Source organism: Gymnogyps californianus, chromosome 2, assembly GCF_018139145.2.
Source record: "Gymnogyps californianus isolate 813 chromosome 2, ASM1813914v2, whole genome shotgun sequence".
Classification (NCBI taxonomy): domain Eukaryota; kingdom Metazoa; phylum Chordata; class Aves; order Accipitriformes; family Cathartidae; genus Gymnogyps; species Gymnogyps californianus.
This window is the reverse complement of record NC_059472.1, coordinates 156686417-156702220: the sequence shown is the minus strand read 5'-3', so window position 1 is coordinate 156702220 and position 15804 is coordinate 156686417. Positions and strand designations below refer to the sequence as shown.

At 37.3% G+C, this 15804-nt stretch overlaps 1 protein-coding gene across 5 annotated transcripts in view; it reads left to right on the top strand.

Annotated features, from left to right (window-relative positions):
• Window positions 1-15804, top strand: part of ZMYND11 (zinc finger MYND-type containing 11) — a 110898-nt gene that overhangs the window by 65003 nt on the left and 30091 nt on the right. For 3 of the 5 annotated variants that reach the window (XM_050890658.1, XM_050890656.1, XM_050890659.1), the window contains one exon: window positions 13128-13172. The exons of the other annotated variants lie outside the window; for them this stretch is intronic. In XM_050890658.1, coding sequence (XP_050746615.1) covers window positions 13128-13172 — 45 coding nt within the window. The remainder of the gene's footprint in view (window positions 1-13127; window positions 13173-15804) is intronic. 5 annotated transcript variants of the gene reach the window in all.

The following is a 15804-nucleotide window of genomic DNA, read 5'->3' as shown; positions in this document are numbered from 1 at the left end:
ATGAAACACTGGCAAAGTCCTTTGCTCAGTCGTCTCTCACTTTTATGTAGTATTCACTTCTACAGCTGTACAGGAAAACAGTAAATATTATTGGTATTACTTGAAATCCTCAGACGTCCTCAAATCCCAAAGATGGTATCTTTTAAAAAAAAAAAGAAAACAAGTATTTTTCATTAATCTTGCTTTAATCTGAATCTGAGGAAGGAAGAACTCCTCCCTTTCAAAAGTGCAACAAGAAGTTGTACATTCATATACAAACACACATGAAAAGATGTGTTTTACAGATATTTGTGAACACCAGGGCTTTCAGTTAGGAAGGATTGTCTTAGCAAATTAGTTACAGGCATCCAGACATTGTTCCACTGGATGTGTAACATAAATATTTAAATTGAGTTAAACAGGTTGAAAGTTATGTGAAGGAAAGAAAAGCATGTTTTCTCTATCCCTCCATAGCTGAGATGGAATGCACTCACAAAGTTAATGGAGAATAGTCCCATAGACTAGGAAAAAGCTTGCACAATTGCTTTGCCTTGTTCAGAAGCCCGGTCTCTGTATTTACAAGACCACATTTTTGTAATTAAAAGAAAGAGTTTGGCAAAGCTTTAAAATACTTGAACTAGGCACTGTTGCTTTGGAATATAAATTGCATTAAATACTGGTAAAATGGACAGCATTGTCTCAGACATAGATAATAATTTAAATTTTGAGGAAAAACAGAAAAACTCTACAGGAAAATAAATTCTAAAAAACACCGAAATAGTAATTGCATTATTGCAGCAATCAATAAGATCCTGAAAGTGAAACAAAAGATTATTTTTTGTTTTAAAGTGAGAAAAATAGAAAGTGGAAACAAGCAGTATCCATAACAGAAAACATTATGGTTCAAATTATCCCAGTTACACTAATTTAAAGTATTGAAATATGTATTTAATGTACATTATGTCACTGTTAAGATTCTCGTTCTAATTTCATTAGAAACCCTCAAGGGAGCCTCTAAAGGGTATGTAGCTTTGTTTTTACTATTCTCCCTGGGAGTAAACATTTCAAAATTCCAGCTTAGCTCTTTTAGATATTTCTTATGTGAGTTTTATCTGTTTAGAGGTGATGTTAACTGTGTAGACTCAACATGACATAAAGTCTGAGATCTGTAGTTATCTCAAGTATTCAGTATGTTTGTTTCCTCTATTGCTAAGAGAGGAAAAAAAAAAAAGAATCAAAATGCCTCACAACAGCCATTTCTTAAACGGTCATTGAAAAAATGTTCCTGCTACTTATTAGCAACATTTGTCTAACCAAACTTGTAAGATAACCAGCATGTAAATTCCCAGTGAGTCATTAGAATTACGTGATTATTTTATCTCAGAATGAAAAGAGTTGCCTTTGACTTACTTGACTGAAGATGCTGCTTAAGTCATGTTATGAATAGCCCTTTGGTCAGAAGTATTGACTGTATTTTCAGCATGACTGCTAATCACTGATGCATTGTGCTGCGTCCATATGTCTGATGGCCTTCTCAGTTGTTCAGAACACCAGTGCGCACTTGACCTAACAGTTTTATGCAAAAATAGGAATCAGCTTCTGATCCAGGCCATGTTTCAACAGTACCCAACCTCCAACTTCTTGATCCTAATACTGAATCAAAATGCTGCAGACAGCTGAAGCAAAACACATTGACTTGGTATAAAGTCATTCTCTTTGTTCTTTTATTCAAAAATTTTAATGAGTAACAAATTGTCATTGTCATCACTCGACATCAGATCAAGTATTTTCCATTCTCCAACAATTGGTGCAAAACCATGAAGTTTGGTATGTTCTCTACATTGGACACACTGGATAGTTTTACAGATGCTGTGTCTGCACTTGATCAAGATGCAGTTTGTAGTTCTTTGTAATTCAGTATTGCTCAGATCTGGTACTAATGACTGTTGAACCATGAGCTCAAGTTACATTTCAGTGAGGACAAACACACAGGAGTCTTTTTGGAGATCGACTCGTAGGAGATAGAACGCTATGAAATAGGGCTATTAATGTTGGAGCAGGGATTTCAGACTCATCAAACTTTAGCACTTACAGACAGACCCTTGACCCAATTGTCAAACTTGGTTTGACTGGTACTACAGGAACTTGGAAAGCTCATAATGTGAAAGAGAATGACTTGAGAACTGATCCACCACCTATTGACATCAGTACAAGAATGCCCTTGGATTTTAGCTTGTTTTCTGGCACCACAGTGGAAGTCAGTAAGGACCAGCTGTTTCAAGGAGTTAGCAAAGAGACACATTCCTGTCATCCCTCCCCCCATTTTTTATTTGAGTATTTGCTTGATGTTCCTTTACATTTTTGAAGTTCTGGATCTAAATCTTGTCATTTTAAATCCATATTCAAGTAAATAAATTACTGGCCTGGGCCGCAGAACTGCTGAGCACCTGTATCTGTTACTTACATAGCTGCCTCACTAGCGGCTGCCACAAGGCCTGAAAGTACTGGTTTTAATGATGACAGCGGACTGATTGCTAAATGGTAACAATAATTGAAAGTATACAGATAATGAAAACACAGCTCTATTTGGAAAAGATTCATTAGATAATGTGTGGTGCTTATTTATGTGTTTCCAAACATTTGCCCTATCCAATAGGTTGACATAATGATAGATCTATGCAGTAAGGACACGATCTCTGATAGGGTTACTCTTAGCCTTCAGAGGAATGTGTTAAAAAAATTATGCTACTTTGCTATCGTTGTTCTATCAGTATGTTGAAGCTGTGGTAAAAAAACCGAAGCAAAATCTCATATATTTAGAGATATCATGCAAAAGAACAGGCTGAGGTGCAAAGACAAAACAGTTTGAGGGCATTAGGAGGCCCTTCCAAAAGGGACAACTCATGTGAAAATGAATATTCTGAAAAACCGGGAAAAAGAATGATCAGATTTAAGAGAGTATAAAATTGTTCTCTTTTTCTCTCAGATGTATGTGGGAGAAATATTTTTATATAAGTTACTAAATTTAAAATATGGAGTCAGTTGCCAAACATACTGTATTCCAACTGATATTTAAGGGTTGGTACCTATACAAGAACTTTGCTGCAAATATTATACCTCCGGGACTTGTGCAGGTGTTCATTTTGTTTGCTCATTTGCCATCTATACAGATGTTTTGCACATTTTCAAAATGTGTTCTCGTCTTACAGGCTTTCTCATCTTGCAGATGATTAATGCATTTGACACACAATCAATGAGAGAAGAAATTATTTTCCATTGTTATCCAGGATTTTAGTTAGGAATTTTGCATTTTCACTGTTTGTCGATGCCATTATTATGCAATTCAGCAAAATCTCTGCAGCTTCTTGCCTTGCAAGGGAAATGTCAGTCCTGAAACCTGGTAATGGAAGTTTACTTTTTCTTTCTAAAAGCTTTATTTCTATTTCTCACAGAACTTGTGGAATTTGGAAGTGTTATTTATTATCAACATAAAAGAAATTATCTCCTTGCTCTTCGGGTTTAGAAAAAAATTTGCAAATCAGTGTTGTTAACTGTTTTCAATGCAGTCGATAAAATAGAAGGGAAATGTAGTTCTTGAAGAAAAGAATCATGAATCTCCTTACCTATTCATTTCTATTTTCAGTTATGCCATGATTTTTATGTACTTTCATCTGTGTAAAATAGTGCTCAGTCTAATCCCAATGAAAGAAATCAAATTAAAGCACCAATGTCATGTAGCTTTATAGGGGGTTAGATACAGTTCTTAGAGTTTACATATTTTACATATTTACATATTTTACATCATTTACATATTTTCTGATTTTTCTACAGACAGTGTGCATGGAGCTGTTTTGAGCATTTAATGTGCTAATTCTTCTCCTCATGATTAAAGTCATAAAACTGCACTGACCCAGAGAGAGGAATTATGAATGTATAATTTCAATTTACGTGTGTTCATAAAGCCAAACAATATTGTGTTTTTCTAAAATGGAGATGTGTTAGTAACACGGGTTCATTGTTTGCATCTGAATACAACATATCTCATAGCACTGCTGTGGTTTAAAGTTGGTTCATAGCGGCCAAATTCTCTAATGAGATGGTAAGAGTGAGGCTTCACACTTAGTTAAGGCACTTTGAGCTATTTCTTCACTGACAAAATACATACCAGGTGATTATGTTTTTAAGATGTTACTCTTTTACAGAGTTCTATTTTCTGATCATTTAATTGATTGCTTATAGAAAGAGCCAGCACCAATTCTGGCTAGTTAAGTATGACTTTGGGGTTTAGACAGTCATTTTCCTGTGCATTTGGTCCTCTCCATATCTAAATTATTGCCTCTCCAATTCTTCCCTCTAAAGATTTTTTAGTTTAGTGGAGAGCGTGCTATTTGGAGGGGCAATTTGCTTGCTTTCCTGTTTTCAGAAAACATTAGAAGTAGAATGTGCTTTTTCCCAACACACCCATGTATTCATAACTTGCTAACTCATTACTGGGGATTTTCTGTTATTTTATATCTAGAAAGTACTGGTGCTTGCTCAAAGTGACTCCAGATACTTTCAAGTCTCAAGGCTGCCTAAATAATCCATCTCTTCACTCTGTCTGCTTTCCCATCATTTTAACCTTTGTTGTAACCCACTGCCAGCACTGTGAGTTTTGAAGGTGATTTTGTTAACCCTGGTGTGTTAGGCACACACCCAGTGATTATTGTGATTTGATGTATTGCAGGTTCAATTTTGCTAGGATCAATCTATGAGAAAGGAATAGTTTGGCTGTTATGTTTGTGTTAATCTAAATTGCTTTAGATTGAGCAAAGGCTGGGTTCCTTACTTGCCATGCTTAATTGCTTTTGTAATTGTATTGATTTTTCCGTGCTAGGTCAGTATTGGTAGCCAGAAGCTGTTTTTTGAACTGGCTATGTCATCTTGAGTCCCCATAAATATGAAGATAATTGTAAAAAGCTTAAGAACGGTCACTGTGAGGGTTTGAATCTTTTCTATATATAAAATACACTTTAAATTAAAAAAAAAAAAACCAAAACAAAACCTCAAACCAAAAACAACCTACACAGCTAGCAGTTATTGCTAGCAGGCTAGGGGCTTCTAACTAACTAGGCTGAGGAATGGTTTTAATGTGCATCCCGTTCATTTCAGTTAGGAGCAGAAGGATAATATGAAACAGCAATAGTGACAGTCAGTGCCTTCATCCTGAAAGCTCTTACAACTAGAGAGCACAAAGAGGAAGAACATGTCACACCAAATGAAGAAAAATTTCCTTCAGTGTTTAAAAAATTCCCCATTTGTTTTATCCATCCGTATTGCCTTTAATCTGAAGTCCTGTGTGAATTCACTGATCCAAAGCCAAACATAGCCCAAACCATGATAGTTACTATTTCTCACATATTGTAACAAATTGAGGATTTTCCAGGCTGGAACGTTTCAGGTAGATTCCTAATTATTGTGAAAGTACCAGTGTTCTTTACGTTTGGTGATTCACTGATGCGCAAAGAGTTAATGAATGATCCTGTGGGATAGAAAAGTTCAGACTGGCTTCCATCTCTTATTCCACACCTCAGGGAGAGTACGAGGAAGTTTTGAGGGTCAGGCCATGTAACAGTCTGGTCACACAAGAGCACTCAAGGGAAATGAGCTTCTGGAACTCTTTGACTCTTTCTTTTCTGTCTATCTTTCCATCCTCTAAGGTCCCATCATTCAGAGCTTATTTTGCCAAGAGACTGCCACCATATCAATCCACTATGTGCTAAAAGCAATGATTTTTCTTGCAAATTATTATCACAAAGTGCACTAGTGTAAAATTCTGCTTATTATTGAACCAAAAATTAGTGTCCAGTGGTGTAATATCCTGCTGTGGATTTGTGAAAGTTCAGAAAAGCAAATTTTTTTGAATTGCCAAATCAAAGCATAGACTATTTTGTCCTTGAGAAGCAAATTAGAGTTCTGAACTCCCACCTCATGGACGAGAAGTTCTAGCTGTATTAAAGCCAAGACCCTCCTTTGTCTTTGCATTAAGGCTATTAGCATGCAGCTCATGAGAATGGCCTCACTGCTCTTCCGGTGGCTCTTCCTGTCTGCAGATGGGTTAGGAATCATGAACAATTCTCTGCATTCCTTTTCCAATCTTGTTTTTCTCTTCCCATCTGTTCAGGAGCATTTCTTCCCTCTCCTCTGCTCATCCTTATTTTTCATCCTCTAAAAAAGGAGCTCACACAGTTTTGAGGATCTTCATATTACCGAAGATGACACTAGTAGAGTCCATCTTATCGCACACCTGAGAGATGATGCTTCTTTTAAACTGGTAAAACAACCTCATCAGCATCCTCACTTGCCTCTCCCAGCTTTGCCAACTTGACTTTTAAAAATTCAGTTGATGTAATGCTGTATTCTTCTTTGAGGCTTTCAGTCACTGTTCTGGAGTTGAGATACTGATGATGATGTTCACAGATTTCACAAAATGTTTTTTCTGATTGAAAGGGTGTTTTGAAGAATGATAATTTACTTCTGGGTTTGAAGTAAACTAGTTAAACTAGTCTGTATAAAGTTTCCATCATGGGACTTAAATTATGCTAATGGACTAGATGACATAGATCAGTCCATCTTGAGTTTGTTCTGAAAATATGCATCTTAGTTTTTTCCACCTCGTGTGCCAACCCTGACGTAGTAGTGTTGTTTTTATTAACTTTGTGGGTTCAAAATGCTCTGCATCTCTGGCAACTGTTTCGAATCTTTTATTATTATGTCATGCTGGTCACTGAATGAAACTTCATTGAAGCTGATGGGCTTATTAATATTCATGCTTCATTCACAATAAATGCAGCCCTCATGCCTTTATATCACTGACAGCTGAAACAGTACCAGCCACACCTACAGCACAGGGGACATGGACAAGAAGTTGGAAATTTAAGTGAAGTGTGTAGGAGGTTCTGCTGTTGGTTCAGATAAAATGTTTCTGTGTGCAGAAACATCAACCTAGAAAAACACTACAAAATTCCATGGAGAAAATAAGGCCAGAAAAGCAATGTAAACATATTTTAAGAAAGAAAAGGGGAGGGAGACCCCTTTTGTGCACAGTTCTTCTTGGAAGGAGACTTGGAACTACAAGTAAAGAGATGGTTTCTTTCTGGTCTGGATTCATCCTCTTTCTAGGGGAACAAAACCTTCACATACATAATGTGGAAATAAAAGGCATTGCACCTAATAAATACTTTGCTCCATCACTGATTTATCTCCCTAATGAAAATAGCCTACAAACCTCCTCTTTGCTCAACCTAAGTAAAAAATGGTGACATTAATAGCAGAAGCAAATCCAGTTTCTGAGCAGATAAGTTGAAAGTTTCTATTAACCTTGAACTCACTTGGAACGTGAAGAAAGAAAAAAATATTTTCATTTGAAACGATTTTCTATTTCTAATATCCTGGAGGAGAATACTTGTATTGTCTCACCTCAAATAATGTAAACTACTGCTACCCAAACATGATCTTCTTGGGAGGGAAGCTGAGATTTATTCGTTACTTCAGGAACACAGCTCATAGGCTGAGAAGATAAGCGTGACAGAGGTTTTAGCAGTCATTTTGGCTGCTGGCATGCTACTACACTTCTTGAAAAAAGTTCACTTCTTCTCTAGCTCTGGGAGCTAGAGACTGGCTCGATACTTCGGAGCCTATCACCCTGAATTGTCCAGAACATAACTACAAGGTAGGAGAGGGAATAAAAGTCTACCTGTCTTGGCAGGAATCCAGAGAAGACTTTGGTGGTTTCTGCCAGAAACAGAAGACTTCTAAGACAAACTGGCAATAAATTAATTAGACAAACTTAGGCTTGCAGGTTAAATTCAATGAAAGAAAGCCAAAAGCGTTCTGAGAGGCTGTGGAATTCACTGCAGAACCTGAGTCGTCTTGTATCAGTGCATCAGAAGAGGAAGCAGTTATCAGTGAAGAAAATGGAAATGGATTGTCACGGGCCTATAAATATGTCTGTGTTTAATATGCACTACGGAGGAGATTTTGGTCTGTCTCCTGACTGATGGGTTTGTGTTGGTTCTTTTTAGAATAAAACCGATTTCTAAAATGAGAGAAATTAAAAATCATGTAAAAAACCCCCCCAGTTAATTGCTGATATTATGAAAATCTTGGCATAAATAAATAAATAAAAGTACTTGAAATTAAGCAGGATGCCTAGGTAGTTGTGAGGACATATGAACTCATAATTGCTTTGGATTTCTTTGTGATAAAATATGAGTAATACCTACAAAGTGTCCCACAGAGTCAGTTTATGGAAATCTACTTTAAAGATGAAGCCCAGGTCATCAAAGGAAAGGATCTATAAAGGCAACTGATTTGCAACGGACAGATTATCCTGTCTGTAAAAGCACACATCATTGTAGCAACCTGCTGTGGTAGTTTTCTAGAAAAGGAAGGAGAAGATAAAGTGAAACAATTTTCATAAAGGGATTCTAGCTGCTGAAGTCTTTTTGGCTTTGAAGGAGAGACGGATGCTTGTTTATTTGCTGAGCACTTTTGATGAGCAAAAGCAGTAGGAAAAAAAATAGATGCAAAACAGGAGGTAATGTATCTAGTAAATACATAAATACAAGGAAGCTACAGGGGAGAAAATAAGCTTATTTTGATGCTGAATTTACTCTAATGCATTACTCTAACATTAAATGTAAAACATGGGATGATCTAAGAAACTTTATATTGTAAAGCAATCATCCTGATCAAGTATGGATTCTATACAGCAATGATAAAAGGGAAATACTTTATTAAACAACTAGCTCACCATTTACCTGCTGCAAAGATGGAGTAAGTCCTCTGAGCCATCAAGGAATTAATCATGCCTTCCTCAGTTCGGAGCCTAACCTGTCATTCTGATGAACAGATAAAAGCAGATCCAGTGGGCTACTGAAAGCAAGTTTACTTGGAGGGATTCATGCTCGCTAAGGAATAGGTGGAGCCAGGGATGTTGTGGCATGAATAGAAGGCTGACCCAAAGGGCAGGAGGACTGCCCTCACAGCAGGATAGGAGCTCTGGCGAAAAACATGCACCCTGTCCCCACTGCATTTTAAAAAATACTGGGAATGGTGTTCCATGACACATTATGTTTGTTCGACCCAGGTAGTATTTGATGCATGCTAGTGTCTGAGTGAAAACCAATACATCTGCCAGAGATCCATGATAAGCTGAAGATTTCTTACTAGCTACTGTACCCAACGAGATATAGCCTGTTTAAAAAAGAGGCCAGTGTGCGCGTACAAGGTGCACATGCTAGTATTCCTCTGAAAAAAAAGGAGTAAGGCTCCAATCTGTCCAGCTCTACAGATAAACAGCTACATTTCGTAAAACTCCTCTTACTACAGAGCAGTTACTTGGAAGTTGAACAGTATTGCACAAGCAGTGGGTAGATGGGCAAGGGGAGACATTTCAACGCTGAGCACGGTTTAGCATTTCCACAGTTCTTAAGGGCTCTCACAACTGCTCTTGTCTGAACCTGTTTCAGACTGCCTTTTGTATGGGGCACAGACTCTGATATTTACACTTTGAGAGAAGTATTGGTGAACAGACAAATAATTTAAGTGTGCAGTAGCTATTTACACCAAATGTATAAGTAAGAAGCATTTCCTTCAGGTTTTGTACTGGAGGACAGGAGTGCAGATAGGTATTGCATCCCCACAGTGGTTTGTTATATTCATGAGTCATAAAGACTGCAAAATGCACTGCGAAGTTTTAACAATTATCTATGGTAAAGCTCACGTCTAATCGAGAAAGCTTTGATGGGAACAGATGCTGCCTGAAAAAGACAGAAAGGAACTGATTGATTAAGAATGGAGAATGTGTTTAGAAAGAAATAGATGCGGCTTTGTTTAATGTGAATGGGGACATAGGTTCCTGTGGCATACTCTGAGACCTCTTAAGGAGAGGACTCGGATACCAGAGAAGAGTGATGGTATGGTAGATACACCCATGCTAGAATGCAGTACCACCACTTATTAGTATAATAAAGGCTTTTCATTTACAGCAGAAAGTTTGAAATGTAAAAGATTAAGGACAGAACATAGGAATTACTTCCCAACGGCAGATGATGATAGATGCAGGTTGCAAAACCTAAAGCAAAATGAAGGATGTGAAAAAATTAATGTGTAATTCTTGTGGGAGGCATTTCTTTCGATGTATCTGTCTACTTGATATGGACTGGTAGTCAACTTTGTTGGGTTCCAGTGAAGAGTTACTGAAAGCCAACAAAAAAACTTTAACAGCAGAATTCCAAGAATTTAAAAGCTTCTTTTTAAGCTGAAGGTGGGAAAATTGAAAGAACTCTGATGTTAAAGCTGATGGAGGTGGGGAGAAGAGAAAGAAGTGTTCCTTATGGCTCTTCCCAAATCCTAAAATACCAGAATCCAGAACATTTGCCTGAGAAATTATATCTTCAGATTGGACATGGCCTATCTCATTAGATGTCAAAGAAATGGGAGTCTGAGAAATGGTAGGAACTCATTCATTGAGATCCTTTTCAGTTTTCTAAAGGGTTATGAAATAGTCAGGAAAAGATTACTCTAAAGTTTTGTGTTGGTGATTTGAAAACTTCTTGAAATAAATGTAGCATAAAAATACGACTATTTTTAAATAGTTTATATTTTGTAAGTGACTTCTTTCTGCTGTCATGGACCTTATTGCCATTCTAGATTCCACCACTGTGACAGACCAGAAGTGTTGTTACGATACAAAGTGGGTGAAATCTACTATGTATCTGCTAATACTCTTCCTTTAGACTAAATGTGAAAAACTGTTTTAAGTTCTTTATCCGCTAGACAGCTGGAGCTCTAGGGACTGTTAAAGATAGACACTACACAGGGCTGACCATGAGTTTGCGCACAGGTGGGTCTGAATGAAAACCCAGTGATCTGGATGGAGCTGTGTGTGCATGAGTGTGGATGAGAGAGAGAGAGAAACACCACAGCAGCGCATGTGTAAACAGCAGAGAAACTCTGGAGAAGCACTTGAAACAGAACACCTGGGGGAAAAAAAAGTACAGAGAGTGCTATGGGACAAGTGCCACACAGGAAATGCTGGGAACCATGAGCTCCATGGAAAATGCTTTCCTTCATTTGCGTCATATTGAATTTAGGACAACAGAACTGTATGTATACTATTCATAAATAAACATGATTGCGCCAAAGAGATAACTGACTTATAATTGTTTTTCCCATCTATGTGACCCTTTTGTTTTTTTTAGCTTACTGGTTGGGTCCAAAGGATATCCATAATTTGGATGGTTTGGGAAATATAGTTCAACAGTGTGAAACCAGCAAATCCCCGTAAAGGGGAGTTTCATGAATAGAGTTTTGCCTTTTTTCCCCCTCCCTTTTCCTCTCTCCACCTGATAGTAGAGTGACTTAATACCGAGTATCTGGGCTACCATTAAGGGACTTGGAGAAAACAGATTAACAGGTAAGAAATGAGCTATGTTAATGGAATATGCATTATAAAACGGCAAAGTGGTCCTTTTAGACAAAGTCTAAGAAAGAAGATTATATTGTTTTCATGTGCTATGTCTACATGTAATTTATAGGAAAATAAAAATCTACTAATTGTTTTTACATCTTTTTTTTACAATAATTATGGGCTTGCTAAGGTATGGAAGTGACCTAATAGTTACAATTGTGACCTCTAAGTTATTGTTAATTTTAATGTCAGTATGTGCTTCACATCTCCTACTTAATGGTATGCTAATTGTACAGCAGGATGTCACATTCTCCAACATACAGATTCCCTATTTCAATTACAGCTAAGTAAATCTCCATTACTAATGAGTAAGCATTTCTTTTCCACGTACATTTGCATTATAATGGACATTTTCTTTATGCAGTAAAATTACTCTTTCCTTGACAACAACTATATATTTTATTCTACAGTAAAGGCTACGACATGATGATTCATTCCTTTCTGTTGGGTTTATCTGTATTTAAATTGTCAAATGTTCTGGATAGCCTGACATTTTCTGTCCCATGTTACTTTTCTGTACTTCCAGAATAAATTTATGTATTTGCTTTAAGACAACCTACTTAAGACAAATCACAAAAAAGTAAGCTTACGTGTTGGTCATAAATTAAGCCATATTTTCGAAATTGTTGCATTGTTTCATTCATGTTGCTGAGAAATCTCAACTATTTATGTCAGTGCAAAGTGACCTTTATGATATAATGTTTGACTGATTTGAATATAAAGAACAAGTGACCACAAGTGACCCATATCACTGCAAGATCCCACTCTGCTTAACAGAGCATAGCTCTTTGGCTATTAAATACAATCCCCCAAACAGACATTTGCTGCCCTGCTGATGCATATATCTACAAATGCAATGGGCAGCTGAGTAAAATGAAGGGGGAAGGCTTCCTGTTACATCTGAGCTATGCAGCTTTGCTGCCAAATCTGCTCCCTCTTGGGGGTTGTGGCCAGTCACTGGGTGCCGCTGAACTGCTGAACTTGGGCAGCCGGGTGCTGCCAGCGGAGGATTCCCTTCGTCTGCCAGCACGGTGACCCAAGAGGCTTTCCCTGCCCTGCGTCAGGAAATAAGGACATTGGCAAATTGAGTCCCTGTGGCGGAGATCCTTCCTTCATTCTGCATGGGCCTGGGAAAATGCATCACCTTTTATACACAAATAAGGACTGTGAGTTTTATTGATAAAGTGATAGCTTAATCTTTGATAATATGCAGCAAAGAAGGTGTTGCTTTGATTTTGGTAGGGCCACTCCCCATGCAGTACATTACGTTACAGGGATCTTTTCTAGATGCCCAAAGAAGGTTTATATATCAAAGAAAGTGCATTAATTAACAACCGTTAATATTCTCGATGATTTCTAAGTTGACCTGGTGGTGGGTGTATATGGGGAAGAAGATGGGTGTTGGGTTCTTTTAATGGTATAAGTACATGGGATATTTAAAAGAAACAAAATGTGGTGAAAGCATTAGGTAGCATTCCAGAAATGCAGGAGGAAATGTATGCAACCAGATGTTAGAAGTAACAGATTGATTTCCTGGTTACTGTGCATGAATTCTTTCTAGCCTTGTGTATATCCTGATAATTGGATGGCTTACAGTATAGATACAAAGTTTGTTTTGTTTTTATTTTGAAAGGCCTACGGTATGCAGCCTTTTTCCCAGACAGCAGCAAAAAACAAGGTGAACAATTTTTGCACTATGTGGTTTTGAATTCTGTCATATTTTCTATTACGTTTCTGTCTTCCATTAGGGTAGCTTAGTTTACTATATTAACCACCACCATCATCCATATCACTTCCAATTCTGAGTTTAGTCTACATTATGTATGTATGTAGTTTGATGATTTTTTCTCTCTCCTGGGGGCTGGAAGTGGTTACTCACATGTTACAGTTCAAGATGTTGTTACAATGGTTGCCCTTTAATCAGTCATTTTCGGAGTGGCTGATGACACCTGGTGGTGTATTTTGTAAATGCAGACTTAACCGTGTTTGCAGCTGGTGGAGAATTTTGACCTGTCCTACCCCGAGCACTGACAGTCAGAGTTTGAGCTATTTAAATGAATCTGATCTCCTGCATGAAAAAAATACGTTGGGAGCACATTCTCCTCCCATTCAAACTTACGTAAACCAAGAGAAGCAATAACATTTCATTGCTGTTGGAGCAAAATTAATGCCTCTGACCTTGCTGTTGAAGTCAATAGTGTAGTTGTTCACAAGGGCTATGTACCTTTTTTATTTTCTTTATTAACTTTTCAAATATATTGCATAAATGAATGTTTATATATACTTATGCACTAAATATACTGCATTAAACTAAAAATCTTTTCTGTGAAAAACCTGGGTGATTATATTTAGAAATAATGATGTTTTCAAAACTTTACAGTGTGAATACTGAAGAAAGCTTCTTCTGGTGTTTTATTTAACATCATGGTATCTGGCTTGAGTGTATGATTTTTCTTGCCAGCAAGTATATTTCCGCATGTTTATGAAATTCCACATCTCTTTGCCAGCATATTTCCTAACAATGGAATATCTGGGATATACCAATAAGTAACAAGTATGAATAAAAATTAAGACTCCTGGAATCCTGATTCTGTGGTGAAATTCCTCAGTAGCCAGGACCTGTTGGAGTCTTCTCAGTTTGATTTTTATCTGGATAGACCTTTAATCAAAACTGATTCTTCTTGCTTAATTGGCTCTTTACTGCCATCTGATTTTTTTTTTAGTTTCATAAAGAAGATAAGTATTACACTTAATATGAAAGAAATGTAAAGCAATACTTTATCCTGACTTTTCTCAGTCTACAGGCAAATCAAGTACCTCGACAATGCAGTATCTTTAGTTGTTTCTAAAATATCGTAAAGAAAGGGCTCCCAAAGTGCACTGCCACTGGACTTTGTGGAGGGGGAAAGATTTGGTGAAATGAGAGTGTGTTCTTTATAGCCAAATTTGGAGGTATTATTATGCCATTCTGAGATACACAGAATTGGCAAGTAAAATTAAATGAGGAGAAACGATAGAAGAGTCAAGTTACACTGTTAATCTGAACAACAAAGGAGGGCAAAGTTCTGAGTTCAAAAATCATTGGTTAAGGGTTGTTTGGGTTTTTTTTTCCCCTAAACTTACTGCCCCTGCAGTCCAACGTTCATGGTACATAAACTTTAGTGTAGGCACTCTGGGTTGAGGCTGTCCCTAAATCTCTTGTATTCATGGGGGCTCTGGTCAGATGAATTATGCACACAACATGGCTGCTCTTCAGCGTAAGGGACTGGAAGTGCCACTTCTGTGTAGCACTTCTTACGCTGCTCCGTTGGAGGAGACCTCTCGCACAAGGACTTAAATGACCGTAGTTCCCAGGCATGGGAAAATGAGAATCGGACAAATGCCAGTTCTGGCAGTTAGTGGGAATTGCTAATTCCACCTTTACAACATGATGTTAAAAATAGCTTGATCAGATTTTTACCAAGATAATTTATTGAAGAATGGGAGTAATTTTTTCAGAGATCTGAACCCATTGAAAAGTGACATTTGACATGAAAAGGCATTGGGAGTTTTATCTGATACATGACAGCTATTTTGTCTTCTAAACGTAGGGAAAAGTGTGGCATTTCAGATAACAAATGTAAACATTTAACGGTGGCCACTGGCAATTCTGTCTGGTTTTAGTACTATAGATTCCTAGAGCAAAATTCTGCCTCCAAATTATATGCATGCTGCTCTCGTTTACTTCAGCAAAGCTTGTGCACATGTTTCAAAGGTCAGAATTTGGCCGTTGGGGCTGAATTTTCAAGGAAGAATGTATTAAAGACATCTGTGCATCAGCAGAACCATATCCTTTGTCTTCTGTAGAACATTTCAGGAATAAGCCTAGTGCTATTGGGCACTGCAAGTGAAACATTTTCTATTTTTTGAATTGCATTTGGATTGCTTAGCAGAAATATTTCTTGCAGTAATAGGTTCGTGATTTCATTTATTTCTTGTAACTCAACAATTTGATGCTGAAAAGTTGTCAGTTTTAAGAGAGTAAAGACTGGAAGGGACCGCCCTTCAGAAAATTACAGTTGAAAATACACTGTAACAATCAAAACAAGGGGAAATAGTCCAAGGAAATAGGTATGGTCTGTTGAGGTGCACGAACTTTTGTTTGTAGTCCAATACAGCGAGGTCAACAAGTGTTTTACACAAAGGTAGAAAACAAACCCGCTTTTCATTATGGACAGAGCTCATATTTGAAATTGTTACTAATCAGACACTTGAAAAAACTAAAACTTGGCATTCATATTCTATTGGAGTTAGTGTGTATTAAATTGATG